Source organism: Delphinus delphis, chromosome 4 (assembly GCF_949987515.2).
Source record: "Delphinus delphis chromosome 4, mDelDel1.2, whole genome shotgun sequence".
Classification (NCBI taxonomy): domain Eukaryota; kingdom Metazoa; phylum Chordata; class Mammalia; order Artiodactyla; family Delphinidae; genus Delphinus; species Delphinus delphis.
In genome coordinates this window covers 70,688,456-70,707,105 of record NC_082686.1, presented here as the reverse complement: position 1 = coordinate 70,707,105, position 18,650 = coordinate 70,688,456, and the positions used below count along the sequence as shown (strand labels likewise).

Below are 18,650 nucleotides of genomic sequence, written 5' to 3'. Positions count from 1 at the left end.
GTTTTCTCTTTGCCTTCATTTTAAATCATGCTGCTCTTGAAATATTTGTGTATGGATCTTCGTGTACTACGAAATCAAAGGGCGTGAACTTTTAAAAAGGTTTCTTTAAAAATAAATGAGTACATAAGCAAGGAAGCAAGCAAAATAAGTAAAGTTTCTTGATAATGTTACTCCTTCCAGAAATGTTGTATCAGTTACATTGCTACCTGCAGTGGACCTAAGGTGTGTTTGTCCATACTCTCACCAGCCTTGAGTATGAAACTTTGTTTTTTTTGTAGCTTAAGATGGGTGTCTCATTATAGTTTAAATTTTAATTTCTTTGGATATTGGTCATACTAAAACTTGTGTTTTTTTTCATAATTATTGACATTTTATATTTCATGTTTTGTGCTATCCCTTTATGCCCCCCTTCCTTTCTTCCCTTTCTTTTCTTGAGGTTAATATTTTTCTCAGTGATATATGAGACTTTTAAAATTTTACATTAATGAATACATCAAGTTCTTTGAGGAAAAAATTAATTTCTAAAATTGAGATAGTGATTATGTTACTTTGGGTTCATTGCTGATCTATGGGGAATCTATTTCAGGTCTTTAAAAATAATATATGTAAGTTGTACATTTTCCTTGATGTTTCATTGCCATGTTTTTCTGATACTATGCTTGAGTATAATTCTGAAATTCTGACTAAAACTCAGATTATTATCTTCTAGTAGGATGTTATTTGGAATCTTTATATGTTCTAGGTAGTACAGATCAGATTTTTACAGTTTAAGCCATTTTTGCTTGTCTAATTTGAGATAAAGTCATTTATAATGTATTATCAAAATATTTCTAAGGACATTATTTAAATATTTGTATATATATCTATGTAGTTGCTAGATGAAAGATTTGGCCTATTCTGAGTATACTGTATATAAGAAAATGTTTTGGGCAGTCTTTTTAGAGCAGTTCTTAGGAGGCTGAAATGACTGGAAATAATATATGGCAGACATGGATGTGAGAATAACAAAAACAATTATTTTTAGATTGTCCTGACCTGTTACATGTAATAGGACAGAGAATGGTTGTGGTCTGTTTTTAACACTGGTCTTGCAGTGTCCAGATGAGTGGTTTTGTGTCTGGAGTCTCAGAACTTTGAACATGTGTTTAAACATTCACACTTCTGATTTTTCATTAAAGTAACTCTCCCCTTTCTGTATGAAGAGAAAGAAAACCTTATCTCATGTTTATAAATCAATGTGTTGCTTGTTTTAAATTCCTTAAAAACAGCTTTAAGTTTCTCAATTAATTGTAATGTATTATGCTTAGAGGACTCCACTCTCTGCAAACACTTTTCCCAAATCTTGGATTTTGCCATTACTAATATTTTGAGTATATGTTACCATTGTGTCATGTTAGATTGGGGATCCATACAGGAAGTATCACTGAAGTTATCTTATGGACTTTTAGTAAAAATATTAGAGCTTACACATCCATGTAGACCTGGTCCCTTCCAACTAAGCTTTGTGGTGAGAAATACTGTAATGTTATGTCATTTTTAGCTGCCATGAATTTTAAGCAGTAGTTGCTTCCTGAGCCTTTATCATATGGCAAAGCTTAGTCATCTTAAGGTAGATTTGACACTTGAAAATTGCCAAAATACGTTTGGCAGCATGTCTGAAGAAGAGGGTAATCAAGCTAGGGAATGTTATCTTGATCAAGTTATTTGATACTGTCATGGAATAAGTTGTTTTATGAAAGCAAATTTTCTATATAATAAAAACTTGTCCCTTTTAAATGTTTAATTTTATTTTAACCACTTAGTTGGAAATCTTTAATATGTTGTTTTCTTTTAAAACATAGTACATTTGAACATAATTCAGCTTTTAATGCTTTGAGGTTGATGTTGTAAACATTAAAGAAAAAATCATACGTATCATAGTGAAGCTCTCTGGGAAGACTGAGATGTTAGGGCTTTTTTCCCCTCATCCTGAAAACTCCTGACTGCTAGACTTTAAGAGTTTTTTGACTGCTTATAATTGCTTCACTGTCTCATTCCTTAATGATATACTATTCATTTTTACATTGCTGTACCCATGTGGCCACTTAACATCACCTTCCATTGCCCCTTTGACTCTTTTTTTGTTTTGTTGTGGATTAGGACTACAGAGAACTAAAGTTATTAGAAATGTATGAAAAGTTTTAGTAGACTTAATTCAGTCTCAGTGCATTCATGTTGGTGGTTCTCGTGGCTCTGCGTTAGATCACCCATAGGTCTATTCCAGTTATAAATACGCAGGCCCCATCCTCGGAGATTCTAATTTAGGGGATTTCCATTTATACTAAGAGTCCAGGGTGATTATGGTTTACATTTTTTTTTTTTTTTTAAAGATCACCTAGTCTTTTTTTGTTGAATTTATTGTCCTGACTTTAATGTCATGTCCCTGCAGTACTTGGTGAGGTCAATTTTCACCCTCTTATTATTGTTCTTTGCAAAACCTCACATAAAATGGTCTACCCTTCCACCATATTTAACACTACTGTAAGAAATGAAATTGCTTTCCTACTATTCTGGTTCATTCTCTTTTAACACTCTTTGCATACTAAAAAGGTTGCTCTCAGCTTTTCTTGTTTTCCAAACTTTATAATAATAACAACTATTTTTATAGTGCTCTTACACACACTAGTATGTTCCAGGCACTGTTCTAAACACTTGATATCATTAACTCATTTAACCCTCACAACTCTGAGTACTGTTTTTTTTTTTGGAATTTTATTTTATTTATTTTTTTATACAGCAGGTCCTTATTAGTCATGTTTTATACACATCAGTGTATACATGTCAATCCCAATCGCCCAATTCGTCTCCCCCACCCCCGCCGCTTTCCCCCCTGGTGTCCATACGTTTGTTCTGTACTTCTGTGTCTCTATTTCTGCCCAGCAAACCAGTTCATCTGTACCATTTTTCTAGGTTCCACATATATGCATTAATATACAATATTTGTTTTTCTCTTTCTGACTAACTTCACTCTGTATGACAGTCTCAATCCATCCACGTCTCTACAAATGACCCAATTTCGTTCCTTTTTATGGCTGAGTAATATTCCATTGTATATATGTACCACATCTTCTTTATCCATTTGTGTGTCGATGGGCATTTAGGTTGCTTCCATGACCTGGCTATTGTAAATAGTGCTGCAGTGAACATTGGGATGCATGTGTCTTTTTAATTATGGTTTTCTCTGGGTATATGCCCAGTAGTGGGATTGCTGGGTCATATGGTAGTTCTATTTTTAGTTTTTTAAGGAACCTCCATACTGTCCTCCATAGTGACTGTATCAATTTACATTCCCACTAACAGTGCAGGAGGGTTCCCTTTTCTCCACACCCTCTCCAGTGTTTGTTGTTTGTAGATTTTCTGATGATGCCCATTCTAACTGGTGTGATGTGATACCTCATTGTAGTTTTGATTTGCATTTCTCTAATTATTAGTGATGTTGAGCAGCTTTTCATGTGCTGCTTGGCCATCTGTATGTCTTCTTTGGAGAAATGCCTATTTAGGTCTTCTGCCCATTTTTGGATTGGGTTGTTTGTTTTTTTAATATTGAGCTGCATGAGCTGTTTATATATTTTGGAAATTAATCCTTTGTCCGTTGATTCATTTGCAAATATTTTCTCCCATTCTGAGGAGTGTCTTTTTGTCTTGTTTGTAGTTTCCTTTGCTGTGCAAAAGCTTTTAAGTTTCATTTGTTTATTTTTGTTTTTATTTCCATTTCTCTAGGAGGTGGATCAAAAAAAGATCTTGCTGTGATTTATGTCAAAGAGTGTTCTTCCTATGTTTTCCTCTAAGCGTTTTATAGTGTCTGGCCTTACATTTAGGTCTCTAATCCATTTTGAGTTTATTTTTGTGTATGGTGTTAGGGAGTGTTCTAATTTCCTTCTTTTACATGTAGCTGTCCAGTTTTCCCAGCACCACTTTTTTTTTTGGCTGCGTTGGGGCTTGAGAATCTCAAGTCTTAATAGTAAAAGTTTCTGGATAAATGAGGTATTACCACCCGACTTTGCTATTGACTTATGTGAATTGGGTGATGACGTTTTCCACCACAGAAGGGTTTTATGAGGATTGTTGAGTTAACATTGATGAACTCTAAGAATCCTTTTCAGTAAAATATAACAATATTATCTTAATCCAGTATTATATATGCTTTATAGGTCTTTTCAAACTCTTTAGTAATAGAATGAGGTAGAGCAGAGTGCTTTTTGATTACCTTATTCTGAAATGTATCTCCTTTTTCATTCTCTCAGCAAATAATTTGAGTGCCTGTTATGTGCCAGGATCTCTTATCAGGTACTGAAGAAAGGAACTGGGTTTTTTGTTATAACACTATAGGTGGTCTGAGTAGAAATTGATTTTTCAGAGTTGTGCTGACCTCAGGAAGGAAGAGCCTGTCCCACAAATCAAATAGATTATGAATTATATAGAGAATCCATTCCCAGCAATTTATTATACACCACTGGTTCCCAGAAAAGATTAGTGATTTTAGTATCAAAAAGATTCTAAATTGAGTGATTTAAAATGAGGAAAATTTAATTGAAAGAAGGAGAGAAATAGATATACTAGCTATTTGTCAAGCTTTCTCCTACATGTTAGCTTGATTGTGGAAGGAGTAGCCTTACGGTAAATAACTGATTGTAAGAATGGGGATGGAAATAAGGAATAGTACTTAAGAGAAAAACGAAGAAGAAAATTAGTTAAAAAAAAAAGTATTTTATTTATCTAATTTCTCCAGGGAATTTTGTATTCTGGGTAAATAATTTTTCCACAGAATCAAACCCTAATTTTAAAAAATATTTGGATGTAAACCTTCCTTTTAAAAAATTCACATGCTTCTTTGCCTGATATTTAGGAAATATGAGAGAAATAACCTTTTCTAAGGCTCAGGGTCATTCTCCTGAACATCAGTTATTGATATCATGTTATATATACCATGCTTATGATATAGTGAATTTCATGTTCTAGCACTGGCAAAAGCTTGCCATTTAGAAATGAAATTTGTTAATAAGTAAAATCAAATGCTGAGAGACAGTAAAAATCATGGAGAATGAAAGAAAGTGACAACGTGAGGTGGGATATTAACGATAAGTAGGATGGTCAGGATGTTTAGGTGGTTATTGCTTTGGGCTACTTTGTTATTTTGTTGTATGTCTTTGGGCTTGCACTCTTCTTCCATTTCTAGTTGGATTTGGAGAGTAAAGTGAACTTTAGATCTCACTCCCCACCCTCAGTTGCAGTAAAACAGCTCATAATAGGTGAGAATTTTAAACTGTCTCCTCCAAATTGTTTTTGGGGTTTTGGTGGTTTAGAAATTGATTTAAGAATGTATGATAAAACTTATAATCATTAGTTTAAAATATGCTTTAACAATTTCAGTAGTACATAGTATACATAGAGTGGGGAAAATCACATCTGCCTTTTAAGAGAATAAAACTTTCTCACTGACGGGTGTCAAGTTTCAGTTATTTGGTGGCAGTGACCCTTGAGGAGTCAAAAATCTCTAAATTGAATAGGCAGAGGTTAGTGCTTCGTTGGATGAAAATTGGTATATTATTTAACATAGGCATTGCTATGTATATAGATAGCTAGCTGGGAACAGATTTGGCTCAGAACAAAAAATATATCTGCTAATGGACCGTGAGGTTAAGAAAGAAGATTAATTGAGGAGTTCCATTTGGTATTGAAATATTCTACTGAAAAATTCTGTTTTAAACTTATGAAACAGTTAAGGAAAAAAATCAAGTATGCTGAGTATTGTTTAGACTATTACTAATTTCTTTACTCTTGATGAAGCCCGGTTGCTTGATCTTTATAACGTACCATATTTCTCCAAAAGCAGCAGTGACAGGAGTCAAGACAAATCATGTGGAGATATTATAGCAGGCACCTTAGGGTTTAAACTTGGAAATTTCAAATTCTTCCGTTGTAATGGTGCTCATATGTTGAAGGGAAAAAGAAAAGCAAAAACATTTTATGGTACTCGTAGCAAGTAAGCCTGCTAATCTCAGGCAAATCCACTTACCTGGTAGATCACATTTTACTAAAAGATCTGGAAAGGATGTGAACAGGAAAAGAAACCAAGTCTATACCAAGGAAGATAATTTTACCTGTATTAATGAGCCATTTCTGTTCCACCAAGGAACTTTGTTCTTTACATAGCCATTTCACTATGTTACTACTTAGTGAATTTGCAGCAAGTTTTACAAAGAATAGAGTGGTAAGCTGTGAGGATGTTCGGTATGGGTAGTAGGCAGCCATATCAACAGACATTTATAGAGTTTCACTATGATACCGTTTGGGTACTGGGGTTATAGTGGTGAGTAAAACAGACAAGATCTGTCGGTTATATTTAAAACATTATAAATTGGAAGAGCCACTGGTGTTCTTCTGAGGCAAGATAATTTTCTTTTATATTGATACAAAGATGTGTGTTACCCTGGCCTAAGAAAAGAAAAAAATTAATATAAAATTAAATACAAAATGTTCAACAATTTGATTTTTGTGTCATTGAACTTACAAATATGCTAGATTTTTCAGTCTGCTTATTCACAAGTCAGTGTTTGCTGTTTCATCCATAAAATCCACCTTGAATTAAGGCTTGAGTCCACAGTGAAAGGCAGTATTACCCCCAGTGCCAGAAAACAATGACCTAGAACTCCTTAACTCTTCATAAAAGGGCTTTGTATAGTCAAGGATTACATCCGTTTCACATTAAGTAACTTGGGCCGGATTTGTTCCTTACAAAGCCTTTCCTTGCAGTTGCTATGCCACAGAAAGCTATTGAGTTGCCATGTTTTTGGCACTTGGATCTTCTTATTTGTTATCAACATATGCGAAAAAATACCTGGTGCTATCTTGTTTTTATTCTGTTTCGTATAAAATGTTTAACATCTTTTTGTTACTTATTTTATGTTGGAAATATTTTGAATCATGTTTTAAAAGATTTTGTGGGTTTTTTGTTCGTTTGTTTTACACATTGTTAACTTGAATATTATTTTGTGACTTGGAGGGGTTGAAAAAATTTTAGACTGACTGACCAGAGATGAAACTTTCTGTTCTCACTGACTCTTCAGGAAGCTGTGACACCCACTTGCATTCTCCTGCCAAATGTTTCCCTCTGTGACTTTGGTACATAGACTTTGAAGCATTGTTGACCACATTGGCAGTTTGCCCAGAACCCACATGCCCTGTATAATTTGCATAATAAATACCGTTGATTTACATACAGTATAGGCCGAATTGTCTTCCTGAATTTAAAGTAAAAAATTGTTTTAAAAAAATTAAAGCCCTTTTTCCTTACTTACTCCCTCTTTCTAGGTTTTGGGAAGGGGGTCATAGCTGTGTATTTACAGGCCCTAATCAGTTTCCACAGGACTTTGTATTTTGTAAGATGTTTGCTAGATTTCTCTACCCTGTGTGGTACACAGTTTCTTGGCTCCCACTCTGTATGCCCCCACCTCCAATACTGTTTCCCTCTCACTTGCCATATTCCTCCTGATCTTACCTCCTAGATTTCTCTGCTTCTTATCTTCACATCATATTTTGTCATCTTTCTTCTCTCCTCAATAATGAAAAAAGGGATTATTTGTTATTTTCACTCTGCCATGTGTCTGGTGAGAAGAGGCAGTTTAAATGTTGCATGTTGGACAAATGGTTGATAAACTGGAATACATGAAGCCCAAAGGTGAGCTTCTCTCTGGAACTGTCCAGACCTGGCCCAAGATATTCTCGACCACAGGAAGCACAGGCAGACAAGGTTGATGTCTTTTGTCACCTGTCTTCCTTCCCCATACCCACTCTCATTTATTAAGGAATATGCTTAACAATAGTTTAGTAGTCCTAGAATAACCTTAGAGGTCCTAAACTGAACCAGACTCAAAATTCAGTTCTAGGATGACTTAAAAAGTTAGTTTTCTTTTTTTCTTCTTTAAGAAGAAAGAAAAAGGAGAACGTAATAAGTAAGCGTTTGTATGGTTCAGAAAAATGTTTTAAGTATGTACAGTGTAAAACCTCCCTCCTGCCATATCTCCTATATGCCAAGTTCCCCAGCCATGACAACCAAGGTTATATACATTTTATGTATATCCTTCTCAAATAGTTTTTATGCATATGCAAACAAATATATATTGCTATATGTACTATCTTGTATACAAAATTAGCAAAATTATATACTAGATTCTGGACCTTGCTTTTTTTCTTACTTAAGAATAAATCCTCGAGCTCTTTCTATGTAAGTATATAGAGAGCTTTCTCGTTTTATTTTACAGCCACATGATATTAAATTGTATTCATTTTCCATGATTTATTTAACCAGTGCTATTTGATTGATATTTACGCCATGTCTAAAACATAAGACTTTTGTCCTGCATATGTGATATTTTGAAATTGAAAATAAAGCTATACTCACCCTAGCAGAGAACACTTAGGGGACTCTACTAGACATCAGGTTTGGAGAGGAGGGAGCAGAGTGCTGAGATCTTACCTAACCAGCTTCCAAGGTTTTATTAGTGATTTTTACCCATACTGAGTCACATTGTACTTTCTTAAAATTAATGGTAACATTATTCTAATAGCCCTCTCAAGATTATTTAGGAAAAAATATTTCATAGTTTCTGGTGACCATTGTTTGCATTAAAAGGCATTATCTGTTTTATAAATTAGTATTACGTTTTAAAAATTTCTTTCTTTTGTTTCGCCTTTTTTTTTTTTAAAACCAGATCCTTACAATAAATGAGGATGGATCACTTGGTTTGAAAACCCCTAAATCTCACGTTTGTGAGCACTGCAATGCTGCCTTTAGAACGAACTATCACTTACAGAGACATGTCTTCATTCATACAGGTATTTCTTGAATTAAAGTGGGCTTATGGCCATTAAAATTATTATCTTTGCTATTTTCATCTTCTTGTAAATGTCATTCATTTCTAAGGCTTTAGGTAACCTGGCATTTCAAATCAGAGACTTCATAGGCCAGGATGTAAGAAGGAAAGCAGGAAAAACTTTAAATGAGAAAACAATTAGTATAGATGTGCAAAATTAGTCTTAATTGAATATTTATCTGGCTTAATGTGTTCTTTTTAGCTAGAGAAACAGTCAAAGAATGAACTATTAAAAGCCTGTCAGCATTTATTTTTCTATGTAAGATGTCCAGATGGAGTTTGAAATATGAATTTGGGAATCAAATATAAAAAAATAACATGAAGTTGTGGAGATCAGAACTAAAGACCTGATCACAGATCTTTGGGGAAAGATTACTAGACATGTACGTTGAGTTAAGGGGGGGTGGGTAGGGAGACAGAGTAATAAGGTAGATTTGATGAACTGATAAAATACAGTGTTCCAGAAGCCCAAAGAGAATTCCAAGGAGGGTAGGATCAACCATAGCACACAGCCTTCTGAGAGGATAGAGAGAGACCTGAGAGCTGAGAACAAACCATTAGAATAAATAGCAGGGAGATCATGAGTAAGCTTTTCAGAAAGCAGAGTATAAGGATTAAAGGACAAGTGGGTGGTGAAGAATTTGAGACATAGGGTAGACTACTGAAAGGAAAGGCTCCAACAGAGAGGGAACGTTTGAAGAGACAGGATTAGTTTTTTTTTAAGGGGATGTTTAGAAAGTTCTGAAGGTTCTGGAGAAAATAAGTGAAAGGGCATAAAGTGGTGGTTAGCCAGGGAGAACAAGGTGGGTGGATCTTCCTCCAGATAAAAAGAAGAGATGTTTAAGACACACTTGGTAACCTGTAGAGTCCTTTCTAGCCTTGTGATTTTTAAATTCTATTTTAAATTGCTTTATTTATTTACTTCTTTTTCCCTTGAAAGATTTAATCTCATTTTTGTGAGGTTGTGAGAATGTGAATTTTTAAATCTTGGGGAGGAAATTGAGAGGAAATAAAATTCTGTTAATGAATAGTATAAAAACTTTGTGTGGATAATTTGGAATTTCCAGAATTTGGGCTTCTAAGATTTCTCTTTCTTCAAAAATAGTAACTATAAACTGTGTTTTATCCAGTAACTAATTTGTGGATGTGAAATTATTTTAAGGTGAAAAACCATTTCAATGTAGTCAATGTGACATGCGTTTCATACAGAAGTACCTGCTACAGAGACATGAGAAGATTCATACTGGTGAGTGTTGCCTCCCTTACTAGGGTCATTAAAATTACCATTTCAAATATAGGGAAGAATTTTTAATAAGGAGCAACAACTTGTTGCAACTTTTGTCAGTTTTGTTTCTTAAGAGTATTTATCACAGCTTGTCTTTTTTCTTCCTTCAGTAAATCAGTATTAACTGTAGGACTTGACTTAATATCTGAGCCTAATAAATTACTTTGAAATAGAGTTTCATAATAGCTTAAAATATGTTTAAAGTGACAAATGGAAAGAAATTTTTGTGAAATAGCTGTTTCCTTAGATGTTTAACAAGTTTAGAGTAGGTAAAAATATCATTTGCAGTAATTAGCCAGGGGGATGAAGCAAAGTGCCTGAGTCCTAAAATAGCGATACCACTTTTTTCCCCCTTACAGTTTCATGTATATAGCTTACTATATCAAGAGAGTTATAATCTTATAAATTGTAAACTTCCAATTTTTAAGTCAAGTTGTTAAAGATTTAGAAACAAATATTTTGGAAGATCACTATAAAGGAACCCATACCTTTAAAAGTTGAGCCTCATTTTAGAGCAAACATTTAGTTGCATTTATTCTTTTTTTTTTTTTTTTTTGACGAACGTAAAACCAAGTTTTATATGTAACCTTGATTTAGTAAACTATCAACTTTTGACATCTCTAAGCATGATGAAAAGTGTTTCTTTAGAATTTATTTCCAGTATTTTGCCTTTTTGTGATGGAATAAAAGAGTTGGTAAATTTGTATAACTTTGGTTCTTACATTTAAATAGAATTGAAAATGATGGTGATAATATATGAATATTGAAAATATTAAGGTTCTTCATATATCTCTATATTAAGTAGTCAAGCAAGTACCTGCCCAGTGTTGTTATTTAGATGTGTTCTCATGGTACCTACAGTACCTGTGAAAGGGGATCTTTGGACAGTTTGTCATATAGAGGAAGCAAGCTTTTCTGCCTAATAAACTTTCCTTAACTTTATTGGCCCCTAACAAACATGAACATGGCTAGTCTCCTAAATAAAACTTCAGCTGTGTAGCACATCTGTATGCTTTGATGTTCTACTTTTCAAAGATCATTATGCACACCACCCATTTCAGTTTCTTAAGTAAACATTTTTCACCATTTCTAGATGGGAGTATACAAGGCACTTGGGAGGAAGAACAACGGTATTGATTTTTTTTTTTTAAGTCCTGTTATTTTTTTTTAATATTCTATTTTTTTTTTTGGCTGTGTTGGGTCTTAGCTGTGGCATGCGGGATCTTCGTTGAGGCATGTGAGCTCTTTGTTTTGGCACAGGGGCTTCTTTCTAGTTGTGGCATGAGTGCTTAGTTGCCCCCGTGGCACGTGGGATCTTAGTTCCCTGATCAGGGATTAAACCCGCGTCCTCTGCATTGGAAGGTGGATTCTTTACTACTGGACCACCAGGGAGGTCCCAACTTTATTGATTTTTTTGTGACTTATAGGTAAATTTAAAGTTTATACAATAATAAAAGCCAATCAGATAATGATAAATGAAAACAGTTAAATGTTTTGTATTTTTTAATACCTATTAGATTTTGATGATTTAATCACTCATTCAACAAATTTTACTGAGCTGGCAGTATTTTTCATGTACCAGAAATAGGTAATAAAAGGCAGTTTCCTTGGAGTTCACCTTTTTAAAACAAATTTTTATTGGAGTATAGTTGATGTACGATGTTTTGTTAGTTTCAGGTGTACAACAAAGTGAATCAGTTATACATATACATATATCCACTCTTTTTTTAGATTCTTTTCCCATATAGGCCATTACAGAGTACTGAGTAGAGTTCCCTGTGCTATACAGTAGGTGTTTATTAGTTATCTATTTTATATATAGTAGTGTGTTTATGTCAATCCCAGTCTCCCAATTTATCCACCCCGCCCCCACCAAATCCCCTGGTAACCGTTTGTTTTCTACATCTGTGACTCTACTTCTGTTTTGTAAATAAGTTCATTTGTACCCCTTTTTTTAGATTGCACATATAAGCAATATCATGATATTTGTCTTCCTGTGTCTGACTTACTTCACTTAGTATGACAGTCTCTAGGTCCATCCATGTTGCTGCAAATGGCATTATTTTGTTCTTTTTTGTGGCTGAGTAATATTCCATTGTGTGTATGTACCACATCTTTATCCATTCTTCTGTTGATGGACATATAGGTTGCTTCCATGTCCTGGCTATTGTAAATAGTGCTGCAGTGAACATTGGGGTGAATGTATCTTTTCGAACTATGATTTTTCTCTGGGTATACACCTAGTAGTGGAATTGCTGGGTCTTATGGTAGTTCTATTTTCTTTTTTTTTAGTATTTTTATTGGAGTATAATTGCTTTACAATGGTGTGTTAGTTTCTGCTTTATAACAAAGTGAACCAGCTATACATATACATATATCCCCATATCCCCTCCCTCTTGCGTCTTCCTCCCACCCTCCCTATCCCACCCCTCTAGGTGGTCACAAAGCACCGAGCTGATCTCCCTGTGCTATGCGGCTGCTTCCCAATAGGTATCTATTTTACGTTTGGTAGTGTATATATGTCCATGCCACTCTCTCGCTTTGTCACAGCTTACCCTTCCCCCTACCCATATCCTCAAGTCCATTCTCTAGTAGGTCTGTGTCTTTATTCCCATCTTGCCCCTACGTTCTTCATGTCCTTTTTTTTTTTCCCCTTAAATTCCATATATATGTGTTAGCATATGGTATTTGTTTTTCTCTTTGACTTACTTCACTCTGTATGACAGACTCTAGGTCCATCCACCTCACTACAAATAACTCCATTTCGTTTCTTTCTATGGCTGAGTAATATTCCATTGTATATATGTGCCACATCTTCTTTATCCATTCATCTGTTGATGGACACTTAGGTTGCTTCCATGTCCTGGCTATTGTAAATAGAGCTGCAATGAACATTTTGGTACATGACTCTTTTTGAATTATGGATTTTTCAGGGTATATGCCCAGTAGTGGGATTGCTGGGTCGTATGGTAGTTCTATTTTTAGTTTTATAAGGAACCTCCATACTGTTCTCCATAGTGGCTGTATCAATTCACATTCCCACCAACAGTGCTAGAGGGTTCCCTTTTCTCCACACCCTCTCCAGCATCCATTGTTTGTAGATTTTTTGATGATGGCCATTCTGACCGGTGTGAGATGAAATCTCATTGTAGTTTTGATTTGCATTTCTCTAATGATTAATGATGTTGAGCATTCTTTCATGTGTTTTTTTGCAGTCTGTATATCTTCTTTGGATAAATGCCTATTTAGGTCTTCTGCCCATTTTTGGATTGTGTTGTTTGTTTTTTTGATATTGAGCTGCATGAGCTGCTTATAAATTTTGGGGATTAATCCTTTGTCAGTTGCTTCATTTGCAAATATTTTCTCCCATTCTGAGGGTTGTCTTTTGGTCTTGTTTATGGTTTCCTTTGCTATGCCAAAGCTTTTAAGTTTCATTAGGTCCCATTTGTTTATTTTTTTATTTCCATTTCTGTAGGAGGTGGGTCAAAAAGGATCTTGCTGTGATTTATGTCATAGGGTGTTCCGCCTATGTTTTCCTCCAAGAGTTTGATAGTGTCTGGCCTTACATTTAGGTCTTTAATCCATTTTGAGTTTTTTTGTTGTTTGTTTTGTTTTTTTGTGGTACGTGGGCCTCTCACTGCTGTGGCCTCTCCCGTTGCGGAGCACAGGCTCCAGACGCACAGGCTCAACAGCCACGACTCACGGGCCCAGCTGCTCTGCGGCATGTGGGATCTTCCCAGACCGGGGCACGAACCCGTGTCTCCTGCATCGGCAGGCAGACTCTCAACCACTGCGCCACCAGGGAAGCCCTTAAGTTTATTTTTGTGTATGGTGTTAGGGAGTGTTCTAATTTCATACTTTTACATGTATCTGTCCAGTTTTCCAAGCACCACTTATTGAAGAGGCTGTCTTTTCTCCACTGTATATTCTTGCCTTCTTTATCAAAGATAAGGTGACCATATGTGCGTGGGTTTATCTCTGGGCTTTCTATCTTGTTCCATTGATCTATATTTCTGTTTTTGTGGCAGTACCATACTGTGTTGATTACTGTAGCTTTGTAGTATAGTCTGAAGTCAGGGAGTCTGATTCCTCCAGCTCTGTTTTTTTCCCTCAAGACTGCTTTGGCTATTCGGGGTCTTTTGTATCTCCATACAAATTTTAAGATTTTTTTTGTTCTAGTTCTGTGAAAAATGCCAGTGGTAGTTTGATAGGGGATTGCATTGAATCTGTAGATTGCTTTGGGTAGTAGAGTCATTTTAACTATGTTGATTCTTCCAATCCAAGAACATGGTATATGTGAGGGAGCAACACTCCCAAACTCATCGTACGAGGCCACCATCACCCTGATATTTTCAGCTTTTTAAGGAACCTCCATACTGTTCTCCGTAGTGGCTACACCAATTTACATTCCCACCAACAGTATAGGAGGGTTCCCTTTTCTCCACACCCTCGCCAGCATTTATTGTTTGTTGATTTTTGATGGCGACCATTCTGACTGGTGTGAGGTGGTACCTCATTGTAGTTTTGATTTGCATTTCTCTAATAATTAGTGATGTTGGAATTTACATTCTAATGGGAGAGATACACATATAAACAAGCCAAGTGTAGTAAGTGTTGTAGAGTTTTATACAAAATGCTCTTGTGCCCTGAAGAAGAGCCAGATGTGCAGTCTTTTGAAGACTACATAGTGAAGGCAACAGAGAAAAACTGTGGGAGGCTCAGTTGAGGGGGGTGGGGAGAGAGAGAAAGAATGTGTGTCTGAGTCTGAAAAAAGATTTTCAGAACAATACTTGACTTATTGCGCTCTGCTGTTTTCTTTTCAGTTCTAGCAGTAAATTCTAGCAGTAAATTAATTTTTACAGTGCTGGTCACAATTTTGTAATATTAGTTTGGAAAAATAATTATGCTAAGCCATGGGCTATCTTGGATTTCAACAGGTTATATTGGGTAGTTAATGTTTATTGAGAATTTACTAAGACCGGATATTGTGCTAAATGTTTTGTTAAATGTCTCATTTAGTCCTCATTAACCTTGAAAGGGAGGCGCTATTACTATCCCCATTTTTTAGATGAAGAAGAAGTAGGATGCACACAGAAGTTAAGAAACTTACCGAAATTTATATAATCTAGTATATGGTGGAGCCAAGATTCCAGCTCAAGTCTCTGCGACTCCAGACCACACAATGTGAAATCACTAACTATGAAGAATGGGACTAGAAGCAGAACGATATCGTTTGCCTTTTTGAGTTTTTCTTGCTCTACCAGTAAGCCAGTTACGGCTTAGCCTTCCTTGTGGGTTTAGTAACATCTAAAAGGAGTGGAAGCCATATTGTCTTGATTACTGAAGCTTTGTAGTATAGTCTGAAGTCAGGGAGTCTGATTCCTCTAGCTCCGTTTTTTTCTCTCAAGATTGCTTTGCCTATTCGGGGTCTTTTGTGTCTCCATACAAATTTTAAGCCTTCTTGTTCTTGTTCTGTAAAAAATGCCATTGGTAATTTGATAGGGATTGCATTGAACCTGTAGATTGCTTTGGGTAGTATAGTCATTTTCACAATATTGATTCTTCCAATCCAAGAACATGGTATATCTCTCCATCTGTTGATATCACCTTTAATTGTTCTTTGTTTTGTTGACTGTTCTTTTATCAGTGTCTTATAGTTTTCTGCAAACAGGTCTTTTGTCTCCCTAGGTAGGTATATTCCTAGGTATTTTATTCTTCTTGTTGCAGTGGTAAATGGGAGTGTTTCCTTAATTTCTCTTTCAGATTTTTCATCATTAGTGTATAGGAATGCAGGAGATTTCTGTGCATTAATTTTGTATCCTGCAACTTTACCAAATTCATTGATTAGCTCTAGTAGTTTTCTGTTGGCATCTTTAGGATTCTCTATGTATGCTATCATTTCATCTGCAAACAGTGACAGTTTTTCTTCTTCTTTTCCAATTTGTATTCCTTTTATTTCTTTTTCTTCTCTGATTGCCATGGCTAGGACTTCCAAAACTTTGTTGAATAAGAGTGGTGAGAGTGGACATCCTTGTCTTGTTCCTGATCTTAGAGGAAATGCTTTCAGTTTTTCACCACTGAGAATGATGTTTGCTGTGGGTTTGTCATATATGGCCTTTATTATGTTGAGGTAGGTTCCCCCCATGCCCACTTTCTGGAGAATTTTTATCAAAATGGGTGTTGAATTTTGTGAAAAGCTTTTTCTGTATCTGTTGAGATGATCATATGGTTTTTATTCTTCAGTTTGTAAATGTGATGTATCACATTGATTGATTTGCATATATTGAAGAATCTTTGCATGCCTGGGATAAATCCCACTTGATCATGGTGTATGATCCTTTTAATGTGTTGTTGGATTCTGTTTGCTAGTATTTTGTTGAGGATTTTTGCATCTATATTCATCAGTGATATTGGTCTGTAATTTTCTTTCTTTGTAGTATCTTTGTCTGTATCAGGGTGATGGTGGCCTCATAGAATGAGTTTGGGAGTGTTCCTTCCTCTGCAATATTTTGGAAGAGTTTGAGAAGGATGGGTGTTAGCTCTTCTCTAAATGTTTGATAGAATTCACATGTGAAGCCATCTGGTCCTGGACTTTTGTTTGTTGGAAGCTTTTTAATCACGGTTTCAATTTCATTACTTGTGATTGGTCTGTTCATATTTTCTATTTCTTCCTGGTTCAGTCTTGGAAGGTTATACCTTTCTCAGAATTTGTCCATTTCTTCCAGGTTGTCCATTTTATTGGCATAGAGTTGCTTGTAGTAGTCTCCTAGGATGCTTTGTATTTCTGTGGTGTCTGTTGTAACTGCTCCTTTTTCATTTCTAATTTTATTGATATGAGTCCTCTCCCTCTTTTTCTTGATGAGTCTGGCTAATGGTTTATCAATTTTGTTTATCATCTCAAAGAACCAGCTTTTAGTTTTGTTGATCTTTGCTATTGTTTTCTTTGTTTCTGTTTCATTTATTTCTGCTCTGATGTTTATGATTTCTTTCCTTCTGCTAACTTTGGGTTTTGTTTGTTCTTCTTGCTCTAGTTCCTTTAGGTATAAGGTTAGATTGTTTATTTGAGATTTTTCTTGTTTCTTGAGATAGGCTGGTTTTGCTATAAACTTCCCTCTTAGAACTTCCTTTGCTGCATCCCATAGGTTTTGGATCGTCGTGTTTTCATTGTCATTTGTCTCTAGGTTGTTTTTTTTTTTTTGCGGTATGCGGGCCTTTCACTGTTGTGGCCTCTCCCGTTGCGGAGCACAGGCTCCGGACTCGCAGGCTCAGTGGCCATGGCTCACGGGCCTAGCCACTCCGCGGCATGTGAGATCTTCCCAGACCAGGGCACAAACCCGTGTCCCCTGCATTAGCAGGTGGACTCTAAACCACTGCGCCACCAGGGAAGCCCCTGTCTCTAGGTATTTTTTGATTTCCTCTTTGATTTCTTCAGTGATCTCTTGGTTATTTAGTATTGTTTAGCCTTCATGTGTTTGTGTATTTTACGTTGTTTTCCCTGTAATTGATTTCTAATTTCATAGCATTGTGGTCAGAAAAGATGCTTTATATGATTTCAGTTTTCTTAAATGTACTGAGGCTTGATTTGTGCCCCAAGATGTGATCTATCCTGGAGAATGTTCTGTGCACACTTGAGAAGAAAGTGTAATCTGCTGTTTTGGGATGGAATGTCCTATAAATATCAATTAAATCTATGTGGTCTGTTGTGTCATTTAAAGCTTGTGTTTCCTTATTAATTTCTGTGTGGAGGATCTGTCTATTGGTGTAAGTGAGGTGTTGAAGTCCCCCACTATTATTGTGTCACTGTCGATTTCCTCTTTTAGAGCTGTTAGTAATTGCCTTATGTATTGAGGTGCTCCTACGTTGAGTGCATATATGTTTATAATTGTTATATCTTCTTCTTGAATTGATCCCTTGATCATTACGTAGTGTCCTTCCTTTTCTCTTGTAACATTCTTTATTTTAAAGTCTCTTTCATCTTGTATGAGTATTTCTACTTCAGCTTTCTTTGGATTTCCATTTGCATGGAATATCTTTTTCCATCCCCTCACTTTCAGTCTGTATGTGTCCCTAGGTCTGAAGTGGGTCCATTGTAGACAGCATATTGTATCCATTCAGCAAGCCTGTGTCTTTTGGTTAGAGCATTTAATCCATTCACGTTTAAGGTAATAATATGTTTGTTCCTATGACCATTTTCTTAATCGTTTTGGATTTGTTTTTGTAGGTCATTTTCTTCTCTTGTGTTTCCCACTTAGAGAAGTTCCTTTAGCATTTGTTGTAGAGCTGGTTTGGTGGTGCCGAATTCTCTCAGCTTTTGCTTGTCTGTAAAGCTTTTGATTTCTCCTTGGAATCTGAATGAGATCCTTGCTGGGTAGAGTAATCTTGGTTGAAGGTTCTTCTCTTTCATCACTTTAAGTATATCATGCCACTCCCTTCTGGCTTGTAGAGTTTCTGCT

The 18,650-nt window shown here is 35.7% G+C and overlaps 1 protein-coding gene across 5 annotated transcripts in view; it reads left to right on the top strand.

The window, feature by feature from the left end:
* ZNF148 (zinc finger protein 148) overlaps window positions 1-18,650 on the top strand; it is a 126,403-nt gene that overhangs the window by 77,106 nt on the left and 30,647 nt on the right. For all 5 annotated transcript variants that reach the window (XM_060010818.1, XM_060010814.1, XM_060010817.1 and 2 more), the window contains 2 exons: window positions 8,751-8,874; window positions 10,075-10,158. In XM_060010818.1, the coding sequence (XP_059866801.1) occupies window positions 8,751-8,874; window positions 10,075-10,158 (208 nt within the window). The remainder of the gene's footprint in view (window positions 1-8,750; window positions 8,875-10,074; window positions 10,159-18,650) is intronic.